We start from the raw sequence: 22,256 nt of genomic DNA, 5'->3' as shown, positions 1-22,256 counted from the left end.
TGATGCCTGTGGCTGAGAGAGAGAGCGAGGTGATGCCTGTGGCTGAGAGAGAGAGCGAGGGTGATGCCTGTGGCTGAGAGAGAGAGCAAGGTGATGCCTGTGGCTGAGAGAGAGAGCGAGGTGATGCCTGTGGCTGAGGGAGAGAGAGCGAGGTGATGCCTGTGGCTGAGAGAGAGAGCGAGGTGATGCCTGTGGCTGGAGAGAGAGAGCGAGGTGATGCCTGTGGCTGAGAGAGAGAGCGAGGTGATGCCTGTGGCTGGAGAGGAGAGCGAGGTGATGGTGGCTGGAGAGACAGAGGCAAGGGTGAGGCCTGTGGCTGAGAGAGAGAGCGAGGTGATGCCTGTGGCTGAGAGAGAGAGCGAGGTGATGCCTGTGGCTGAGAGAGAGAGCGAGGTGATGCCTGTGGCTGAGAGAGAGAGCGAGGTGATGCCTGGGCGAGAGAGAGAGCGGGTGATGCCTGTGGCTGGAGAGAGATGAGCGAGGTGATGCCTGTGGCTGGAGAGAGAGAGAGCGAGGTGATGCCTGTGGCTGGAGAGACAGAGCGAGGTGATGCTTGGGCTGGAGAGACAGAGCGAGGTGATGCCTGTGGCTGAGAGAGAAGAGCAAGGTGCTGCCTGTGGCTGAGAGAGCGAGGTGATGCCTGTGGCTGGGAGAGAGAGAGCGAGGTGATGCCTGTGGCTGAGAGAGAGAGAGCGAGGTGATGCCTGGCTGGAGAGACAGAGCGAGGTGATGCTTGTGGCTGGAGAGACAGAGCAAGGTGATGCCTGTGGCTGAGAGAGAGAGCGAGGTGATGCCTGTGGCTGAGAGAGAGAGAGCGAGGTGATGCCTGTGGCTGAGAGAGAGAGCGAGGTGATGCCTGTGGCTGGAGAGAGAGCGAGGTGATGCCTGTGGCTGGAGAGACAGAGCGAGGAGATGCCTGCGCCGAGAGAGAGAGCGAGGTGATGCCTGTGGCTGAGAGAGAGAGAGCGAGGTGATGCCTGTGGCTGGAGAGAGAGAGCGAGGTGATGCCTGTGGCCGAGAGAGAGAGGGAGGTGATGCCTGTGGCTGGAGAGAGAGAGAGCGAGGTGATGCCTGTGGCCGAGAGAGAGAGCGAGGTGATGCCTGTGGCCGAGAGAAAGAGAGCGAGGTGATGCCTGCGGCCGAGAGAGAGAGCGAGGTGATGCCTGTGGCTGGAGAGAGAGAGCGAGGTGATGCCTGTGGCCGAGAGAAAGAGAGCGAGGTGATGCCTGTGGCTGAGAGAGAGAGCGAGGTGATGCCTGTGGCTGAGAGAGAGAGTGAGGTGCTGCCTGTGGCTGAGAGAGCGAAGTGATGCCTGTGGCTGAGAGAGAGCGAGGTGATGCCTGTGGCTGGAGAGACAGAGCGAGGTGATGCCTGTGGCTGAGAGAGAGAGCGAGGTGATGCCTGTGGCCGAGAGAGAGAGCGAGGTGATGCCAATGGCCGAGAGAGAGGGAGGTGATGCCTGTGGCTGGAGAGAGAGAGCGAGGGTGATGCCTGTGGCTGGGAGAGAGAGCGAGGTGATGCCTGTGGCTGGAGAGAGAGAGCGAGGTAGATGCCTGTGGTGACGAGAGAGGGAGGAGCGAGGTGATGCCCATGTGGCCGAGAGAGAGAGCGAGGTGATGCCAATGGCCGAGAGAGAGAGCGAGGTGATGCCTGTGGCTGGAGAGAGAGAGCGAGGTGATGCCTGTGGCTGGAGAGAGAGAGCGAGGTGATGCCTGTGGCCGAGAGAGAGAGCGAGGTGATGCCTGTGGCTGAGAGAGAGCGAGGTGATGCCTGTGGCTGAGAGAGAGAGCGAGGTGATACCTGTGGCTGGAGAGAGAGAGCGAGGTGATGCCTGTGGCTGGAGAGAGAGAGAGCGAGGTGATGCCTGTGGCTGGAGAGATAGAGCGAGGTGATGCCTGTGGCTGGAGAGAGAGAGCGGGTGATGCCTGTGGCTGAGAGAGAGAGCGAGGTGATGCCTGTGGCTGGAGAGAGAGAGCGAGGTGATGCTTGTGGCTGGAGAGACAGAGCAAGGTGATGCCTGTGGCTGAGAGAGAGAGCGAGGTGATGCCTGTGGCTGAGAGAGAGAGCGAGGTGATGCCTGTGGCTGAGAGAGAGAGCGAGGTGATGCCTGTGGCTGAGAGAGAGAGCGAGGTGATGCCTGTGGCCGAGAGAGAGAGCGGGTGATGCCTGTGGCTGGAGAGAGAGAGCGAGGTGATGCCTGTGGCTGGAGAGAGAGAGCGAGGTGATGCCTGTGGCTGGAGAGACAGAGCGAGGTGATGCCTGTGGCTGGAGAGACAGAGCGAGATGATGCCTGTGGCTGAGAGAGAAAGAGCAAGGTGCTGCCTGTGGCTGAGGAGAGCGAGGTGATGCCTGTGGCTGGAGAGAGAGAGCGAGGTGATTCCTGTGGCTGGAGAGAGAGAGCGAGGTGATGCCCTGTGGCTGGAGAGACAGAGCGAGGTGATGCTTGTGGCCTGGAGAGACAGAGCAAGGTGATGCTGTGGCTGAGAGAGAGAGCGAGGTGATGCCTGTGGCTGAGAGAGAGGAAAGCGAGGTGATGCCTGTGGCTGAGAGAGAGAGCGAGTGATGCCTGTGGCTGGAGAAAGAGAGCGAGGGTGATGCGTGTGACTGAGAGAGAGCGAGGAGATGCCTGTGGCTGAGAGAGAGAGCGAGGTGATGCCTGTGGCTGAGAGAGAGAGAGCGAGGTGATGCCTGTGGCTGGAGAGAGAGATTGCCAGGTGATGCCTGTGGCCGAGAGAGAGAGGGAGAGGTGATGCCTATGGCTGGAGAAAGAGAGCGAGGTGATGCCTGTGGCCGAGAGAGAGAGCGAGGTGATGCCTGTGGCCGAGAGAAAGAGAGCGAGGTGATGCCTGCGGCCGAGAGAGAGAGCGAGGTGATGCCTGTGGCTGGAGAGAGAGAGCGAGGTGATGCCTGTGGCCGAGAGAAAGAGAGCGAGGTGATACCTGTGGCTGAGAGAGAGAGCGAGGTGATGCCTGTGGCTGAGAGACAGAGTGAGGTGCTGCCTGTGGCTGAGAGAGCGAAGTGATGCCTGTGGCTGAGAGAGAGAGCGAGGTGATGCCTGTGGCTGAGAGAGAGCGAGGTGATGCCTGTGGCTGATAGAGAGAGCGAGGTGATGCCTGTGGCCGAGAGAGAGAGCGAGGTGATGCCAATGGCCGAGAGAGAGAGGGAGGTGATGCCTGTGGCTGGAGAGAGAGAGCGAGGTGATGCCTGTGGCTGGAGAGAGAGAGCGAGGTGATGCCTGTGGCTGGAGAGAGAGAGCGAGGTGATGCCTGTGGCTGGAGAGAGAGAGCGAGGAGATGCCTGTGGCCGAGAGAGAGAGCGAGGTGATGCCAATGGCCGAGAGAGAGAGCGAGGTGATGCCTGTGGCCGAGAGAGAGAGCGAGGTGATGCCTGTGGCTGGAGAGAGAGAGAGAGGTGATGCCTGCGGCTGAGAGGTGATGCCTGTGGCTGGAGAGAGAGAGAGCGAGGTGATGCCTGTGGCTGGAGAGAGAGAGAGAGAGGTGATGCCTGCGGCTGAGAGGTGATGCCTGTGGCTGGAGAGAGAGAGAGCGAGGTGATGCCTGTGGCTGGAGAGAGAGAGAGAGCGAGGTGATGCCTGTGGCTGGAGAGAGAGAGCGAGGTGATGCCTGTGGCTGAGAGAGAGAGCGAGGAGATGCCTGTGGCTGAGAGAGAGAGCGAGGTGATGCCTGTGGCTGAGAGAGAGAGCGAGGTGATGCCTGTGGCCGAGAGAGAGAGCGAGGTGATGCCTGTGGCCGAGAGAGAGAGCGAGGAGATGCCTGTGGCTGAGAGAGAGAGAGAGGTGATGCCTGTGGCTGAGAGAGAGAGCGAGGTGATGCTGTGGCTGGGAGAGAGAGCGAGGTGATGCCTGTGGCCGAGAGAGAGAGCGAGGTGATGCCTGTGGCTGGAGAGAGCGAGGTGATGCCTGTGGCTGAGAGAGAGAGAGAGAGCGAGGTGATGCCTGTGGCTGAGAGAGAGGGTGAGGTGCTGCCTGTGGCTGAGAGAGCGAAGTGATGCCTGTGGCTGAGAGAGAGAGCGAGGTGATGCCTGTGGCTGAGAGAGAGAGCGAGGTGATGCCTGTGGCTGGAGAGAGAGAGCGAGGTGATGCCTGTGGCTGAGAGAGAGAGCGAGGTGATGCCTGTGGCTGAGAGAGAGAGCGAGGTGATGCCTGTGGCTGGAGAGATAGAGCGAGGTGATGCCTGTGGCTGGAGAGAGAGAGCGGGTGATGCCTGTGGCTGAGAGAGAGAGCGAGGTGATGCCTGTGGCTGGAGAGAGAGAGCGAGGTGATGCCTGTGGCTGGAGAGAGAGAGCGAGGTGATGCTTGTGGCTGGAGAGACAGAGCAAGGTGATGCCTGTGGCTGAGAGAGAGAGCGAGGTGATGCCTGTGGCTGAGAGAGAGAGCGAGGTGATGCCTGTGGCTGAGAGAGAGAGCGAGGTGATGCCTGTGGCTGAGAGAGAGAGCGAGGTGATGCCTGTGGCCGAGAGAGAGAGCGGGTGATGCCTGTGGCTGGAGAGAGAGAGCGAGGTGATGCCTGTGGCTGGAGAGAGAGAGCGAGGTGATGCCTGTGGCTGGAGAGACAGAGCGAGGTGATGCTTGTGGCTGGAGAGACAGAGCAAGGTGATGCCTGTGGCTGAGAGAGAAAGAGCAAGGTGCTGCCTGTGGCTGAGAGAGCGAGGTGATGCCTGGGCTGGAGAGAGAGAGCGAGGTGATGCCTGTGGCTGGAGAGAGAGAGCGAGGTGATGCCTGTGGCTGGAGAGAGAGCGAGGTGATGCCTGTGGCTGGAGAGACAGAGCGTGGTGATGCCTGTGGCTGAGAGAGAGAGCGAGGTGATGCCTGTGGCTGAGAGAGAGAGAGCGAGGTGATGCCTGTGGCTGAGAGAGAGAGCGAGGTGATGCCTATGGCTGGAGAAAGAGAGCGAGGTGATGCCTGTGACTGAGAGAGAGCGAGGAGATGCCTGTGGCTGAGAGAGAGAGCGAGGTGATGCCTGTGGCTGAGAGAGAGAGAGCGAGGTGATGCCTGTGGCTGGAGAGAGAGATTGCCAGGTGATGCCTGTGGCCAGAGAGAGAGAGGGAGAGGTGATGCCTATGGCTGGAGAAAGAGAGCGAGGTGATTGCCTGTGGCCGAGAGAGAGAGCGAGGGGTGAATGCCTGTGGCCGGATGGAAAGAGAGCGAGGTGATGCCTGCGGCCGAGAGAGAGAGCGAGGGGTGATGCCTGTGGCTGGAGAGAGAGAGCGAGGTGATGCCTGTGGCCGAGAGAAAGAGAGCGAGGTGATACCTGTGGCTGAGAGAGAGAGCGAGGTGATGCCTGTGGCTGAGAGACAGAGTGAGGTGCTGCCTGTGGCTGAGAGAGCGAAGTGATGCCTGTGGCTGAGAGAGAGAGCGAGGTGATGCCTGTGGCTGAGAGAGAGCGAGGGGAGGCCTGTGGCTGATAGAGAGAGCGAGGTGATGCCTGTGGCCGAGAGAGAGAGCGAGGTGTGATGCCAATGGCCGAGAGAGAGAGGGAGGTGATGCCTGTGGCTGGAGAGAGAGAGCGAGGTGAGCCTGTGGCTGGAGAGAGAGGCGAGTGATGCCTGGGCGATTGAGAGAGAGAGAGCGAGGTGATGCCTGTGGCTGGAGAGAGAGAGCGAGTAGATGCGTGTGGCCGAGAGAGAGAGCGAGGTGATGCCAATGGCCGAGAGAGAGAGCGAGGTGATGCGTGTGGCCGAGAGAGAGAGCGAGGTGATGCCTGTGGCTGGAGAGAGAGAGCGAGGTGATGCCTGTGGCCGAGAGAGAGAGCGAGGTGATGCATGTGTCTGAGAGAGCGAAGTGATGCCTGTGGCTGAGAGAGAGAGCGAGGTGATGCCTGTGGCTGGAGAGAGAGAGCGAGGTGATGCCTGTGGCTGGAGAGAGAGAGAGCGAGGTGATGCCTGTGGCTGGAGAGATAGAGCGAGGTGAGGCCCTGTGGCTGGAGAGAGAGAGCGGGTGATCCTGTGGCTGAGAGGAGAGCGAGGTGATGCCTGTGGCTGGAGAGAGAGAGCGAGGTGATGCGTGTGGCTGGAGAGACAGAGCAAGGTGATGCCTGTGGCTGAGAGAGAGAGCGAGGTGATGCCTGTGGCTGAGAGAGAGAGCGAGGTGATGCCTGTGGCTGAGAGAGAGAGCGAGGTGATGCCTGTGGCTGAGAGAGAGAGCGAGGTGCTGCCTGTGGCTGAGAGAGCGAGGTGATGCCTGTGGCTGGAGAGAGAGAGCGAGGTGATGCCTGTGGCTGGAGAGAGAGAGCGAGGTGATGCCTGTGGCTGGAGAGACAGAGCGAGGTGATGCTTGTGGCTGGAGAGACAGAGCAAGGTGATGCCTGTGGCTGAGAGAGAGAGCGAGGTGATGCCTGTGGCTGAGAGAGAGAAAGCGAGGTGATGCCTGTGGCTGAGAGAGAGAGCGAGGTGATGCCTGTGGCTGGAGAAAGAGAGCGAGGTGATGCCTGTGACTGAGAGAGAGCGAGGTGATGCCTGTGGCTGAGAGAGAGAGCGAGGTGATGCCTGTGGCTGAGAGAGAGAGCGAGGTGATGCCTGTGGCCGAGAGAGAGAGCGGGTGATGCCTGTGGCTGGAGAGAGAGAGCGAGGTGATGCCTGTGGCTGGAGAGAGAGAGCGAGGTGATGCCTGTGGCTGGAGAGACAGAGCGAGGTGATGCTTGTGGCTGGAGAGACAGAGCAAGATGATGCCTGTGGCTGAGAGAGAAAGAGCAAGGTGCTGCCTGTGGCTGAGAGAGCGAGGTGATGCCTGTGGCTGGAGAGAGAGAGCGAGGTGATGCCTGTGGCTGGAGAGAGAGAGCGAGGTGATGCCTGTGGCTGGAGAGACAGAGCGAGGTGATGCTTGTGGCTGGAGAGACAGAGCAAGGTGATGCCTGTGGCTGAGAGAGAGAGCGAGGTGATGCCTGTGGCTGAGAGAGAGAAAGCGAGGTGATGCCTGTGGCTGAGAGAGAGAGCGAGGTGATGCCTATGGCTGGAGAAAGAGAGCGAGGTGATGCCTGTGACTGAGAGAGAGCGAGGAGATGCCTGTGGCTGAGAGAGAGAGCGAGGTGATGCCTGTGGCTGAGAGAGAGAGAGCGAGGTGATGCCTGTGGCTGGAGAGAGAGATTGCCAGGTGATGCCTGTGGCCGAGAGAGAGAGGGAGAGGTGATGCCTATGGCTGGAGAAAGAGAGCGAGGTGATGCCTGTGGCCGAGAGAGAGAGCGAGGTGATGCCTGTGGCCGAGAGAAAGAGAGCGAGGTGATGCCTGCGGCCGAGAGAGAGAGCGAGGTGATGCCTGTGGCTGGAGAGAGAGAGCGAGGTGATGCCTGTGGCCGAGAGAAAGAGAGCGAGGTGATACCTGTGGCTGAGAGAGAGAGCGAGGTGATGCCTGTGGCTGAGAGAGAGGGTGAGGTGCTGCCTGTGGCTGAGAGAGCGAAGTGATGCCTGTGGCTGAGAGAGAGAGCGAGGTGATGCCTGTGGCTGAGAGAGAGCGAGGTGATGCCTGTGGCTGAGAGAGAGAGCGAGGTGATGCCTGTGGCCGAGAGAGAGAGCGAGGTGATGCCAATGGCCGAGAGAGAGAGGGAGGTGATGCCTGTGGCTGGAGAGAGAGAGCGAGGTGATGCCTGTGGCTGGAGAGAGAGAGCGAGGTGATGCCTGTGGCTGGAGAGAGAGAGCGAGGTGATGCCTGTGGCTGGAGAGAGAGAGCGAGGAGATGCCTGCGCCGAGAGAGAGAGCGAGGTGATGCCAATGGCCGAGAGAGAGAGCGAGGTGATGCCTGTGGCCGAGAGAGAGAGCGAGGTGATGCCTGTGGCTGGAGAGAGAGAGCGAGGTGATGCCTGTGGCCGAGAGAGAGAGCGAGGTGATGCCTGTGGCTGAGAGAGAGCGAGGTGATGCCTGTGGCTGAGAGAGAGAGCGAGGTGATACCTGTGGCTGGAGAGAGAGAGCGAGGTGATGCCTGTGGCTGGAGAGAGAGAGAGCGAGGTGATGCCTGCGGGCCGAGAGAGAGAGCGAGGTGATGCCTGTGGCCGAGAGAGAGAGCGAGGTGATGCCTGCGGCCGAGAGAGAGAGCGAGGTGATGCCTGTGGCCGAGAGAGAGAGCGAGGTGATGCCTGTGGCCGAGAGAGAGAGCGAGGTGATGCCTGTGGCTGAGAGAGAGAGCGAGGTGATACCTGTTGCTGAGAGAGAGAGCGAGGTGATGCCTGTGGCTGAGAGAGAGAGCGAGGTGATGCCTGTGGCCGAGAGAGAGAGCGAGGTGATGCCTGTGGCCGAGAGAGAGAGCGAGGTGATACCTGTGGCTGAGAGAGAGAGAGCGAGGTGATACCTGTTGCTGAGAGAGAGAGGGAGGTGATGCCTGTGGCTGGAGAGAGAGAGCGAGGTGATGCCTGCGGCTGAGAGGTGATGCCTGTGGCCGAGAGAGAGGGCGAGGTGATGCCTATGGCTGAGAGAGAGAGCGAGGTGATGCCTGTGGCCGAGAGAGAGGGCGAGGTGATGCCTGTGTCTGGAGAGAGAGCGAGGTGATGCCTGTGGCTGAGAGAGAAAAAGAGAGCGACTGGGAGCCTGCTGCTGAGAGAATGAGGGTGAGCGATGGACGCATGTGGCCAAGAGCAAAAGGAAGCAAGTGGATGCGTGTGCCGAGAGCGAGTGAGTGAACATCTGTGGCCAAGAAAGAGCGTGAGTGAATGTGTGAGGCCCAGTGAGCGAGTGGATGCGTGTTGCTTAGAGAGAGAGAGCGAATGGACGCTGCTTTTGAGAGAAACCGGGAGAGGGAATGGGCTTGTATGGACGAGAAAGAGACTACGAGGGAGAGGGTGTGGCGTGCCGCCGTGGAACCAGAGAGCGAGAGAGAGTGCAGGTGTACGGCTGAGTGGAAGGGAGCATAAGTGAACACGTGTTGCTGCGAGAGAGAGAACGAGTTGATGTGTGGCTGAGAGAGGGGGAGCAAGTGGTAGCTTGCGACCATGAGAAATAGAAAGCCCATGGATGCGTGCGCCAAGAGAGAGTGAGTGGACACGTGCATCCGAGAGAGAGAGCATGAGGGGGTGCCCGCGCGACCCACAGAGTGCACGAGTGGGTGCGCGCAACAGAGAGGGGGGGAGTTGGCGCACGTAACCCAGAGAGGGGGGGAAATTAACTGACTGTTGTTTCATTTTTGCCATTATATATTTTTATCTTATAAATAAAGTTTTTTTTAATGTTTTACTTTCAAACCTGGTGCCTGTACGTTATTGGAGCAGTCGAGGGTCAAAGATCTCAGGAAAATACATGAATTATTGGTTAATTCACTGATGTTGGGGTTCGGGGTCTGTGGGGCTGGAATTGACTGCGCACGAACCCAGGGTGTTGTAACAGGATCCTAACAACATACCAGTAATAGTATTGAAGACTTGTGCTCCAAAACCTGCAACACCCCTGGAACAGCTGCAACACTGGGCAAATGTGGAAAATTGCCCAATTATGTCTTGGCCAACCTGACATCAACCTGGCCAATTACCACCCCATCAGTCTGCTCCCTATCATCAGTAAATTAATGGAAGGGGTCACCAACAGGGCTATCAAGCGGTACTTCCTCAGTAAAAACGTGCTTGCTGACACTCAGTTTGGGTTTCGCCTCATTATAGCTTTGGTTCAACCATGGACAAAAGAGCTGAATGCCAAAGGTGAGAGTTACTGTCCTTGACATAAAGGCAGCATTTTATCTGGTTTTCAGCTGGCAGAACTGGAGTCAATGAAAATCAGGGGAAAACCCTCCGCTGGTTAGTCACGTCGGCAGTTAGGAAGGCAAATGCAATGTTAGGATTTATGTTGAGACGAATAGAATACAAGAGCAGCTATGTATGTCTGAGGCTGTATAAGGTTCTGGTCAGATCCCATTTGGAGTATTGTGAACAGTCTCGACCCCGTGTCTAAGGAAGGATGTGCCGGCTTTGGAAAGGGTCCAGAGGAGGTTCACAACAATGATCCCTGGAATGAAGAGTTTGTCGTATGAGGAACGTTTGAGGACTCTGGGTCTATACTCGTTGGAGTTTAGAAGGATGAGGGGGGATCTGCTGAAACTTACAGGGTACCGCATGGCCTGGATAGAGTGGACGTGGAGAGGATGTTTCCACTCGTAGGAAAAACTAAAACCAGAGGACACCATCTCAGACTAAAGGGAGGATTATTTAAAAGAGATGAGGAGGAATTTCTTCAGCCAGAGGGTGGTGAATCTGTGGAACTCTTTGCAGCAGAAGGCTGTGGAGGCCAAATCACTGAGTGTCTTTAAGACAGAGATAGATAGGTTTCTGATCAATAAGGGGATCATGGATTATGGGGAGAAGGCAGGAGAATGGGGATGAGAAAAATGTCAGCCATGTTTGAATGGCGGAGCAGACTCAATGGGCCGAGTGGCCTAATTCTGCTCCTATGTCTTATGGTCTAATGGTATTCTCACTGCTGAGGAGGCGATCTTGGTGGATGGTGAAATCTGAATGCGAGGGGTTGGAAACCACTGGTTGGTTTGTGATCTTTTAGGATGTACCTTTAGGTAGAACTCTCAGGCTTTTGTAATTTCCCTGAAATCGCCTTCACTTCAACTGACCTGGACTATCACTCAGATAATTCCTTTCATATCTTTGCAATCCTCACTTCTGGCTGCCAGTTGGACCATCAGCCTCACTGAGTTCTGTCATAATATACACCAGTATATCATGGTGCAGACACACACTGATTGACACACAGCAAAACCAATCAACACACACAACACCGCAGCCAATCACCAGTTAGAGCACATTCACTATAAAGACAGAGGGCATCAGTTTTTCCGCTCATTCGGGATGCAGCCTCTCAGAAGGACAGAGCTCACAGCTTGCAGCACAGATCTTTACCATGTGCTGAGTGCATAGACTGGTTAGGATAGGCATAGGTCTTTAGTTTAATCTAACATAGTGTCGACCCACAGTGAAAGTATGTTCAACAGTTTCTAGCTTAATAAAATAGTCTTGTACTCTTTCAAGTGTTGGTAGCCTGTATGTGTTACTGCTGAGGTAAACGCAGTCTCCACGGATCCAGAGTACCCAACACATCAAGTTCAATCTTCAGTTCTCAGCATGAGCGTTTTAAATGGATTTTCAAACACATCCTCTGCCAGCAAGTGGTACTGGACTGGAACCTCCCACAGTTTAAACCAGGGGTGGGCAAACTACGGCCCGCGGGCCGCATGCGGCCCGCCAAAGGTCTTTATGCGGCCCACCAAGATCAAGTCATCAAAAAAAAGAAATGGGCTGTTGGGTTACTGGTATAGGGTGGATACGTTGACTTGAGTAGGGTGATCATTGCTCGGCACAACATCGAGGGCCGAAGGGCCTGTTCTGTGCTGTACTGTTCTATGTTATATATGAGGCGCCCAGAATCATAACCGGGTGAAGCGCCATTTTTGAAAAGTAGAGAAAAAGAGGGCTAAAGGCAGGATGCCGCTGGGGGAAGCGCTGAGGTATATGCCGCACGCTAATTGGTTACAACCGGGACTATTAATTAATATACTATGCGGCCCTTTAAAATTGTGAATTTCTGAATGTGGCCCTTGCACGGAAAAGTTTGCCCACCCCTGGTTTAAACTGACTGCAGGGGAAAATACTTTATCCTGAGCTCACTGGAATAATCCAACAGATGAGAGAGAATTTGGAGCACTGGCTTCTCAGTTCTCAATCAGAATAGAAAGGTCCACTTGCCAACAGCTCCTTTCATAGGTTACTTTCACAGGATAGCTGGAAGCAGTCACCTTGCCAGGCAGAAAGTTGTGTGAGAGACCCGATCTGCTGTGTGCTTTCTTTCAGGCCTAAGCAGAACTGAATTAAAAATGGAGATTGCTTTCTTCCAGAAGTTCTGAAGGGCAGCACCAATTACAATTGAGAATTGAATATGTCTTCGAATTCCAGAGGAAGGGATTGGCTTTTAGTCAAGTCCATCAAAATGACATAACAAACTATGCCACAGAGCACAGTGCATCAAGAGGACTGCCTGGACCAGTCCAAATAGGAGCTTGCGGGGGTGGCAGTTCAAGACCAAAGTCTATAGTTTAAAAGAAAGGTGTGCAATTCTGAGGCAGCCAGCAAGGCAAGAATTAAAAAGGGAAAACAAGGTTTGGAAAGAGGTTCCTTACACCTGGCGCAAAAAAGATTGTTATGGTGGTTGGAGGGCAATCATTTCAGCTCCAGGTTATTACTTCATGAGCAAAGGGTAGCAGGAGAAGGATGTTTTTCTGAATGGAAGGTTGTGACTAGTGGTGTTCCACAGGGATCTGTGCTGGGGACTCTGTTGTTTGTGGTGTACATAAACGATTTGGAGGTAAATGTAGCCAGTCTGATTATTAAGTTCGGGGTGACACCAAGGTTGGTGGAGTGGCAGGTAGTGTTGCGGATTGTCAGAGGATACAGCAGGACAGAGATGGGTTGACGACTTAGGCAGAGAAATTGCAAATGGAGTTTAATCCAGACAAATGTGAGGTAATGCATTTTGATAGGTCTAACATAGAGGGGAAATATACCGTAAATGGCAAAACTCTTGGGAATATAGAAAGTAAGATAGATCTGGGCGTGCATGTCCACAGATCTTTGAAGGTGGCAACACAAGTGGACAAGATAGTCAAGAAAGCATACCGGAATGTTTGCCTTCATTGGACAGGGCATCGAGTATAAAAACTGGCATGCTACAGTTGTATGGAATGTTGGTCAGGCCACACTTGGAATATTGTGCACAATTCTGGTCGCCACACTACCAGAAGGATGTGGAGGCTTTGGAGAGGGTGCAGAGGAGGTTTACCGGGATGTTGCCTGGTCTGGAGGGTGATAGCTATGCGGAGAGGCTAAATAGACTCGGACTGTTTTCATTAGAATGATGTAGGTTGAGGAGTGACCTGATAGAAGTCTACAAGATTATGAGGGACATGGATAGAGTGGATGGGCAAACACTCTTCCCAGGGTGAAGGGGTCAGTCACCAGGGGGCATAGGTTTAAGGTCCGTGGGGCAAAGTTTAGAAGAGATGTGCGAGGCAGGTTTATTACACAGAGGGTGGTGAGTGCCTGGAACACGTTGTCAGGGGAGGTTGTGGAAGTAGATACATTAACGGAGTACAAAAGGCATCTGGACAAATCCATGGATAGGATGGGTGTAGAGGGATACGACACAAGGAAGTGCTGAGGGTTTTGGCCAAGGTTAGTATCACTTTTTAAAAAATAAATTTAGTGTACCCAATTATTTTCTTTTCCCAATTCAGGAGCAGTTTAGCATGGCAAATCCACCTAACCTGCACATCTTTAGGTTGTGGGGGTGAAACCCACGCAGATACGGGGAGAATGTGCAGTGACCCAGGGCTGAGATTCAAACTCGGGTCCTCAGCACTGTAGTCCCAGTGCTAACCATTGCGCCACGTGCCGCCCGGCCAAAGGTAGTATCATGACTGTTACAGACCTGGTGGGCCGAAGGGCCTGTTCCTGTGCTGTATTGTTCTTTTGAGTTCCTCAGGGTACTGTCATTGAACCATACAGTTCAGAAGGAGGCCGTTTGTCCCATTGAGTCTGCACTGATGAAAGGGCAGCATGGTAGCGCAATAGTTAGCATTGCTGCCGACGGCGAGGACCCGGGTTCGATCCAGGCCCAAGGCTACGGTCTGTGTGGAGTTTGCACATTCTCCCCGTGTCTTCATGGGTTTCACCCCCACAACCCGTGCAAGGTAGGTAGATTGGCCACGCTAAATTGCCCCTTAATTGGGAAAAAAAATGATCGGGTTCTCTAAGTTTATTTTTAAAAATGAGTCTGCACCGACGCTCTGAAAGAACATTCTAACTAGGACCACTTCCCTGCCTATCCCCTTAACCCTATCTGACCTGCACATCTTTGGACACTAAGGGGCAATTTAGCATGGCCAATCCACCTACCTTTTTTTCCAGCATGGCCAATCCACCGAACTTGCACATCTTTTGTCCGAGGCCAAGCATCTTCAGCTGCTTCATGACCTTTCTTCCATCAGAACGTCAGAGGTGGGGATGTTCACTGATGACTGCACCATTCGCGACTCCTCAGATACTGAAACAGTTCATGTTCAAATGCAACAACACCTGGACAATATCCAGGCATGGGCTGACAAGTGCCACCTCCAACAAGAGAGGATCTAACCATGTCCCCTTGACGTTCAGTGACAATACCATCACTGAATTCCACACTATCAACATCCTTGGGTTACCATTGACCAGAAACTGAACTGAACTAGCGATATATATACTGTGGCTAGAAGAACAGGTCAGAGAAGAGGAATCCTGTGGCTAGTAACTCACCTTCTGATTCCCCAAAGTCTTTCCGCCATCTATCTACAAAGCACAAGTTACGGTGGCACAGTGGTTAGCACTGCTGCCCCACAGTGCCAAGGACTCAGGTTCAATTCTTTTTTTAAAAATCTTTTTATTGGCATTTTAAAAATTATATACATTGCCGTTCGTTTTCATTTGTTGTCCAGTGTCATAGGTTTCTTCTTTGGTTTCTCTATTTACAGTCTGTCACTGTCTGGCTCAGCACACAATACTTCCGAGCCCCCCCCCCCAAGCTCCCCTCGCCCTGACCCCCCTCCCTCTCTTCCCCCCTTCTTCACTGTTGCCCCCCCCCATTCTTTCTTGCTGGTTTTGCCTGCCCCCCCCCCCCCCCCCCAACTGGTCCTCCCTCGCTTTCCTCTTTCTATCTTGTCCTGGCTATTTCTCACTGGCTACTGGCTATTTATTTATTTATCTGTTGCCACAAACAGGTCTTGCAACAGTCGGGTGAATGGCTCCCATGTTTTGTGGAAGCCCTCTCCCGACCCACGGATGGTGAATTTGATTTTCTCCATTTGGAGAGATTCCGAGAGGTCGGACAGCCAGTCTGCAGCTTTGGGTGGTGCTGCTGATCGCCAACCGAGCAGGATTCTAGGGCGGGCGATCAGGGAGGCAAAGTTAAGGGCGTCCGTTCTCCTCCCCAGGAATAAATCTGGCTGGTCTGAAACCCCGAAGACTGCCACTATCGGTCGTGGCTCCACCCTCATCCCCACCACTTTGGACATTGCCTTGAAGAAGTCTGTCCAGTACCCAGCAAGTCTGGAGCACAACCAAAACATGTGGGCGTGGTTGGCCGGGCCTCCTTGGCACCGTTCACATCTATCCTCCACCTCCGGGAAGAATCTGCTCATTCGGATTCTGGTCAAGTGGGCTCTATGTACCACTTTTAGCTCCGTTAGATTGAGCTTCGTGCATGGGGAGGTAGAGTTGACCCTGTGTAGTGCTTTGCTCCAGAATCCCCACCCTATTTCGAACCCCAAGTCTTCCGCCCATTTCCTCCTAGCCGCGTCCAGTTTGCTGTTGGCCCTCTCTAGCAGTCGTTTGTACGTGTCACTTCAGTTCCATCTGCCTAGGATGTCTGCGTCCAGTAGCTCTTCCAATAGTGTCTGTCGTGGTGGTTGCGGGTATGTCCTTGTCACCTTCCGTAGGAAGTTTTTAAGCTGCAGGTTTGTTGCCTTTAGCTAGTTGGAATCTCTGCGTCAGTTCTTCCAGTGTTGTGACCCTACCGTCAGGTCCCTGACTGTCCTTGTCCCCAAGTCCTGTCTCCACCTTTTGAAGGTGGCGTCGGTGAGTGCTGGTGTGAACCTGTGGTTATTGCAGATGGGAGCTTTATAGGACATTTCGGTGAGTCCGAATTGCTGCCGTAGTTGGTTCCACGTCTAGAGGGTGGCTATCACCTGTGGGCTGCTGAAATGTTTCTTGGGCGGGGATGGGAGTGCCGCTGTGGTGAGGGCCCAGAGAGAGGTCCCCTTGCAGGAGTTGCTCAGTGGTAGAATTGTAGGCCTGGGAGGGCTAGCCCTCCCCTGGATTTTGTTTTCTGGAGGACCTTTTTGCGATTCTAACATTCTTTCCCCCCATGCAAACGCCATGATTAATTTGTCCAGTGAGTTGAAAAAGACCTTGGGGATATAGATCGGGATGGATCTTAGTAAGAAGGGGTATCTGGGCAGTACGTTCATTTTGATCGTCTGCACTCTCCCCGCGAGGAAGAGTGGGAGTGTGTTCCACCTCTGCAGGTATTTTCTAACTTCCTCTGTCAGACTGGTCGGGTTCCATTTCATAGAATTTACAGTGCAGAAGGAGGCCATTCGGCCCATCAAGTCTGCACCGGCTCTTGGAAAGAGCACCCTACCCAAGGTCAACACCTCCACCCTATCCCCATAACCCAGTAACCCCACCCAAAACTAAGGGCAATTTTGGACACAAAGGGCAATTTAGCATGGCCAGTCCACCTAACCTGCACATCTTTGGACTGTGGGAGGAAACCGGAGCACCCGGAGGAAACCCACGCACACACGGGCAGGATGTGCAGACTCCGCACAGACAGTGACGCAAGCCGGAATTGAACCTGGGACCCTGGAGCTGTGAAGCAGTTGTGCTATCCACAATGCTACCGTGCTGCCCTGACGATTTGTGGATCCTCGTCCAGTCAGGAGCGATTTGGATCCCCAGAGAGCGGAATTTGTGTTAGGCTTGTAATCTCACTTTTGCTCATGTTGAGTTTGTAGCCCGAGAAGGCACCAAACTCCTTCAGGAACACGATGATTCCTTCCATGCTGCTTTGTGGGTCCGAGGTGTAGAGGAGCAGGTCGTCTGTGTAGAGCGAGACTCTGCTCTCTGCCTCTTTGAACCCTCCTCGAGCTCTCTGCTGTTCTGAGTGCGATCGCTAATGGTTCGATCACTGGGGCAAACAGCAGGAGGGACAGCGGGCATCCCTGCCTGGTGCCCCTGTGCACAGCAGGAGGGACAGCGGGCATCCCTGCCTGGTGCCCCTGTGCACAGCAGGAGGGACAGCGGGCATCCTTGCCTGGTGCCCCTGTGCACAGCAGGAGGGACAGCGGGCATCCCTGCCTGGTGCCCCTGTGCACAGCAGCAGGGACAGCAGGCATCCCTGCCTGGTGCCCCTGTGCACAGCAGCAGGGACAGCGGGCATCCCTGCCTGGTGCCCCTGTGCAGCTGGAAGTACTGGTAGCTGGTGTTGTTTGTCCGTAAGCTCGTCATTGGAGCGTTGTATAGGAGCTTCACCCAGGAGGTGAATCCTTTTCCGAGCCCGAACCGCTCCAGCATCTAAATAAGGTACTTTCACTCGACTCTGTCCAAGGCCTTTTCTGCGTTCAGGGAGACGATCGCCTCGGGTGTTCTGACCCTGGATGGGGTCATGATCACATTCAGCAGGCGCCTGATGTTCGATGTTAGCTGTCTACCTTTGACAAAGCCTGTTTGATCCTCTGCGACCACCTCTGGTACGCAGTCTTATAGCCTTTTGGTTAGGATCTTGGCCAATATTTTGTCTGTGAACATCTCCCGCAGGTGCAGGACCAGTGCTGTCACAAATGTTTTGTAGAAGTCCACCATGAACCTGTCTGGTCCCGGTGCCTTTCCTGCCGGCATGGAGATTATACTCTCCATATCTCTCCCAGTTCCAGCGGTGCTCCCAGGCCCCGTGCATATCCAGTCCATCGAGAAACTGTTTCATCCCCGAGTGCCCTGCTGGGGGCTCTAAGATGCCCAGGTTAAATTCTGACCTCAGGTGACTGTCATTCTTCCCGTGTCTGCGTGGGTTTCCTCCTGGTGCTCCGATTTCCTCCCACAGTCCTAAAATGTGCAGCTTAGATGGATTAGCCATGCTAAATTACCCTTGGGTGGGGATTACGTGGATAGGATGATAGATTGGGCCTCAGTAGGGTGTTCTTTCAGATGGTCAGTGCAGACTCGATGGGCCGAATGGCCTCCTTCTGCACTGTAGGTATTCTATGAAGTCAGGAATGTAATGGAATACTCCCCACTGGTGCCTGGATGATTGCAGCTCCAACAACACTCAAGAAGCTCAACACCATCCAGGACACGGCAGCCCGTTTGATTGGTAGCATTCAGACCTTCCACCGTCAACACCCAGTGGCAGCCGTGTGCACCAACTACAAGATGCACTGCAGCAACTCGCCAAAGTTCCTGAGACAGCACCTTCCAAACACACGGCCACTATCATCCAGACGGACAAGAGCGACAGACACATGGGAACCCCACTACCTGGAGGTTCTCCTCCAAGTCACTCGCCATCCTGACTTGGAAATATATAAGTGTTCCTCCCTATCAGGACTGTGGGTGTACCTACATCACAGGGACTGCAGCGGTTCAAGAAGGCAGCTCACCACCACCTTCTCAAGTACAATTGGGGAATGGAAATGAATGGTCGCTTAATCACCGGAGTCCACACCCCTTGAATGAATATTATTTTAAAGTATGCACCCTCTGACAGTGCTGCACCCCCTCAGTACTGACCCTGTGCCAGGACCGTACTCGCTGAGTACTGACCCTCTGCTAGTGTCGCACTAGCTGAGTACTGACCCTCTGCCAGTATTGCACTCCCTCAGTACTGGCCCTCTGACAGTGCATCACACCCTCAATACTGACCCTCAGCCAGAGCTGCACACCCTCAGTACTGACCCTCTGACAATGCCGCAGTCCCTCAGTACTGACCCCCTGACAGTGCAGCGTTCCCTCAGTACTGACCCTCTGACAGTGCAGCACTCCCTTAGTACTGACCGTCTGACTGTGCAGCGCCCCCTCAGTACTGACCGTCTGACAGTGCAGCACTTCCTCGGTACTGACCCTCTGACAGTGCAGCACTCCCTTAGTACTGACCGTCTGACTGTGCAGCGCTCCCTCAGTACTGACCCTCTGACAGTGCAGCACTTCCTTGGTACTGACCCTCTGACAGTGCGGCACTCCCTCAGTACTGACCCTCTGACAGTGCAGTGTTCCCTCAGTACTGACCCTCTGGAGGTACAGCACTCCGTCAGTCCTGACCCTCTGACAATGCCGCAGTCCCTAAGTACTACCCTGGAGTATCAGCTTTAATTATGGACTCTGTACTTTAGTTTAAAAACATGACCTGCTGCCTGAAGTGAGTGTACAAGCCACTGAACCCAACTGACTGCTGAATGGATCATCTTGTAATCAGGGCTCCGTATTTTTGCTCTCCTTATTTCGAGAAAGGATATAATTGCCTTTGAAGAATTGCAGAGAATGCTCAAATTGACTGATATTTGGGATGTGCGGGATTTTATGTTATGAGGCAAAGGTTGGACAGGCCGAGCCTGTCTCTAGTGGAGTTTAGGCGATTGAGAGATGATCGTATTGAAACTCAAGATCCTGAGGAGATCTGACAGGGTGAATGCTGAACGGTTGTTTCACCTTGTGAGGGAGAATAGAACTGGGGAAAGTTTACAAATAAGGGTTTGCCATTGAAGACAGAGATGAAAACAAGTTTATTTTTTCAGAGGATCGCGAGTCTTTGGAATTACCTGTGAGCCGTGGAGGCTGGGTCATTGAATATTGTTAAGGCAGAGGTAGATAGATTCTTGACTGACAAACGGGACAGAAGGTATAGGAGATTAAGAGAGTAGAGGCCATGATCTTATCAAATGGAAGAGCTGGCTGGAGGGGCTGAATGGCCTCCTTAAATCGGTTTGTTTTTCTCATGGAGGAGTATGATTCATGAATCTGTTAGTGAAGTGTAATAGTCCCATGTTCAAATTACAGGCAGGATTTGACTCGGGTGTATTGGCAACGTTTCCACTGAACAAGTTGTATAGCCTCTATAAAATAATCACGTAGGAGACTTCATCTGGAGGTGGTTCTTATTTCTCCTTGAAATAGTCAGTCTCTGCCTTTATCGTCCCTTGTGGTGAATTGTTCCCTGTTCTAATAACCCATATTCCTTCATTGATCTAATGATGCTTCTCAGTCTGTCTTTCTTGCTCACGATTGTATTTCAGTAATTAACCTCTCAACAACTTCCACAATTTTGAATGACTTCCCTCCAAATGAACAAAAGATTAAAATGTCTGAGCCTTTGGTAATTGATAATAACTGATGTCATTATCAGGAGCGTGCTGATCCGTCTTCCCTTCCTGCAATGGGAAGCACAGACCTGAACTCCAGATCCCCTTGCCCAGATTAATCACTTTCCTCATTCTGTATTCAATGTCCATTCATGTAAAATAACAGCGACCTTCCACCGATGAAGCACCTTGAGCATTTATGGTGCTTCACAGGAGCATTATTAGATAAAATGTGTCATCAAGTTTGCAGAGATGAAATTCTTAACCAAATTTTTTTTAGGGTGCATCTTAAAAAGAGGAGACAAGGGCAGAGGGGCTTTGTGAGGGAATTCCAGAGTTTAAAGCCTTCAGCTGCCAATGCTGGAATAATTAACATCAAGTGGTACCTGAGACCAGTTATCAGGAGGAGATCAGAGAGTTGAAGAGGTGGGGGAGGTTACACAGATAGGGAGGGTGGAGCTCGTGGAGAGATTTATAAACAAGGATTAAAGTTTTAAAATGGAGGCATTTCCAGAACAGAAGCCAGCGCATTCCACTTGTCTTTTCTAGCATAAGGTCAGTGGATTAGCGATATGCAGGGACTTGCCACTCTAGTCTTTTAACCCAACCATAATTCACTTTTTAAACAAATGCTCACTTGTACGTATTCAAAAAGGCTTGGGCTGGAATATGAACCGTGGCTTTGGTTCAGAAGGGGATGGTGTTTTGTACTAATCAGTAAGGAGCATTTTTCTTTGGTCCGCCCTAGATTGTAGAGGAGTTATGGGAAGAAGAATTCATCGAACGCTGCTTCCAGGAGATGTTGGAAGAAGAAGAGGAACATGAATGGTTTATTCCAGCACGGGATCTGCCCCAAACCATTGGGCAAATCCAGGAGCAACTTAATGGACTTGTCATCAACGGCAATGGAACAGTGGAGGACCTCGTGGTAAGGAGAACCTCACTTTCAGGTGCCAGCTAAGTACATGATGAGTGTGGGTGAGGGTGCCTGTGTAAGGATTAGGAGGTAGGACATGGATGGATGAGCGTAAAGGGAATATGCAGGAACAGGTCACATGCAGATGGCACAGAAATGAAATGAAATAAAAATCGCTTATTGTCACAAGTAAGCTTCAAATGAAATTACTGTGAAAAGCCCCTAGTCGCCACATTCCGGCGCCTGTTCGGGGATTGTGGTACGGGAATTGAACCGTGCTGCCTTGGTCTGCTTTAAAAGCCAGCGATTTAGCCCTGTGCTAAACCAGCCCCTGCCCCTGGGGCATTTTGATTGAGAGGGCATAGCATGGGTGAGGAGGTAGGACATAGGTGCAGAGCAGTTGTAGGAAGAATGGGCAAAGATGGGGAGCAAGGATGGGGTCAGGTGTGCATTACTGGTGCAGGCATCAGGGCAAATGTCAGTGTAGGTGTGTGCACATACGGGCATGAAATAATGGAGGGCCTATGTGGCAAGCAGGGTTTCAAGGCTTGTACAGTCCTTGTATGGGGTACAAAGCTTTACAGGGTGTATTAAATGTGAGGGCAGGGGGCATGTTGAGTACAAGGGCAGGGGTGTGTTGAGTGGGAGGGCAGGGTGGTGTGTTGAGTGGGAGGGCAGGGGGGCGTGTTGAGTGGGAGGGCAAGGGGGCATGTTGAGTGGGAGGCCAGGGGGGTGTGTTGAGGAGAGGGCAGGGGGCGTGTTGAGTGGAGGACAGAGACGAGTTGAGTGGGAGGGCAGGGGGGGCGTGTTGAGTACAAGGGCAGGGTGGTGTGTTGAGTGGGAGGGCAGGGTGGTGTGTTGAGTGGGAGGGCAGGGTGGTGTGTTGAGTGGGAGGGCAGGGGGATGTGTTGAGTGGGAGGGCAGGGTGGTGTGTTGAGTGGGAGGGCAGGGTGGTGTGTTGAGTGGGAGGGCAGGGGGATGTGTTGAGTGGGAGGGCAGGGGGATGTGTTGAGTGGGAGGGCAGGGGGATGTGTTGAGTGGGAGGGCAGGGTGGTGTGTTGAGTGGGAGGGCAGGGGGATGTGTTGAGTGGGAGGGCAGGGTGGTGTGTTGAGTGGGAGGGCAGGGGGATGTGTTGAGTGGGAGGGCAGGGGGATGTGTTGAGTGGGAGGGCAGGGGGGTGTGTTGAGTGGGAGGGCAGGGGGATGTGTTGAGTGGGAGGGCAGGGGGGTGTGTTGAGTGGGAGGGCAGGGGGATGTGTTGAGTGGGAGGGCAGGGGGATGTGTTGAGTGGGAGGGCAGGGGGGCGTGTTGAGTGGGAGGGCAGGGGGATGTGTTGAGTGGGAGGGCAGGGGGGTGTGTTGAGTGGGAGGGCAGGGGGATGTGTTGAGTGGGAGGGCAGGGGGGCGTGTTGAGTGGGAGGGCAGGGGGGTGTGTTGAGGAGAGGGCAGGGGGCATGTTGAGTGA

General features: G+C 53.9%; 1 protein-coding gene across 3 annotated transcripts in view; it reads left to right on the top strand.

The window, feature by feature from the left end:
* Positions 1 to 22,256, top strand: part of LOC119965018 (polyadenylate-binding protein-interacting protein 2-like) — a 63,077-nt gene that overhangs the window by 24,742 nt on the left and 16,079 nt on the right. For 2 of the 3 annotated variants that reach the window (XM_038795221.1, XM_038795223.1), the window contains exon 3: positions 20,625 to 20,804. In XM_038795221.1, coding sequence (XP_038651149.1) covers positions 20,625 to 20,804 — 180 coding nt within the window. Of the gene's footprint in view, positions 1 to 20,624; positions 20,827 to 22,256 lie in introns of all 3 variants that reach the window. The other variant, XM_038795222.1, reaches the window with a different exon arrangement.

Source organism: Scyliorhinus canicula, chromosome 4, assembly GCF_902713615.1.
Source record: "Scyliorhinus canicula chromosome 4, sScyCan1.1, whole genome shotgun sequence".
NCBI classification, from domain to species: Eukaryota; Metazoa; Chordata; class Chondrichthyes; order Carcharhiniformes; family Scyliorhinidae; genus Scyliorhinus; species Scyliorhinus canicula.
This window is presented reverse-complemented; position numbering and strand designations above follow the sequence as displayed.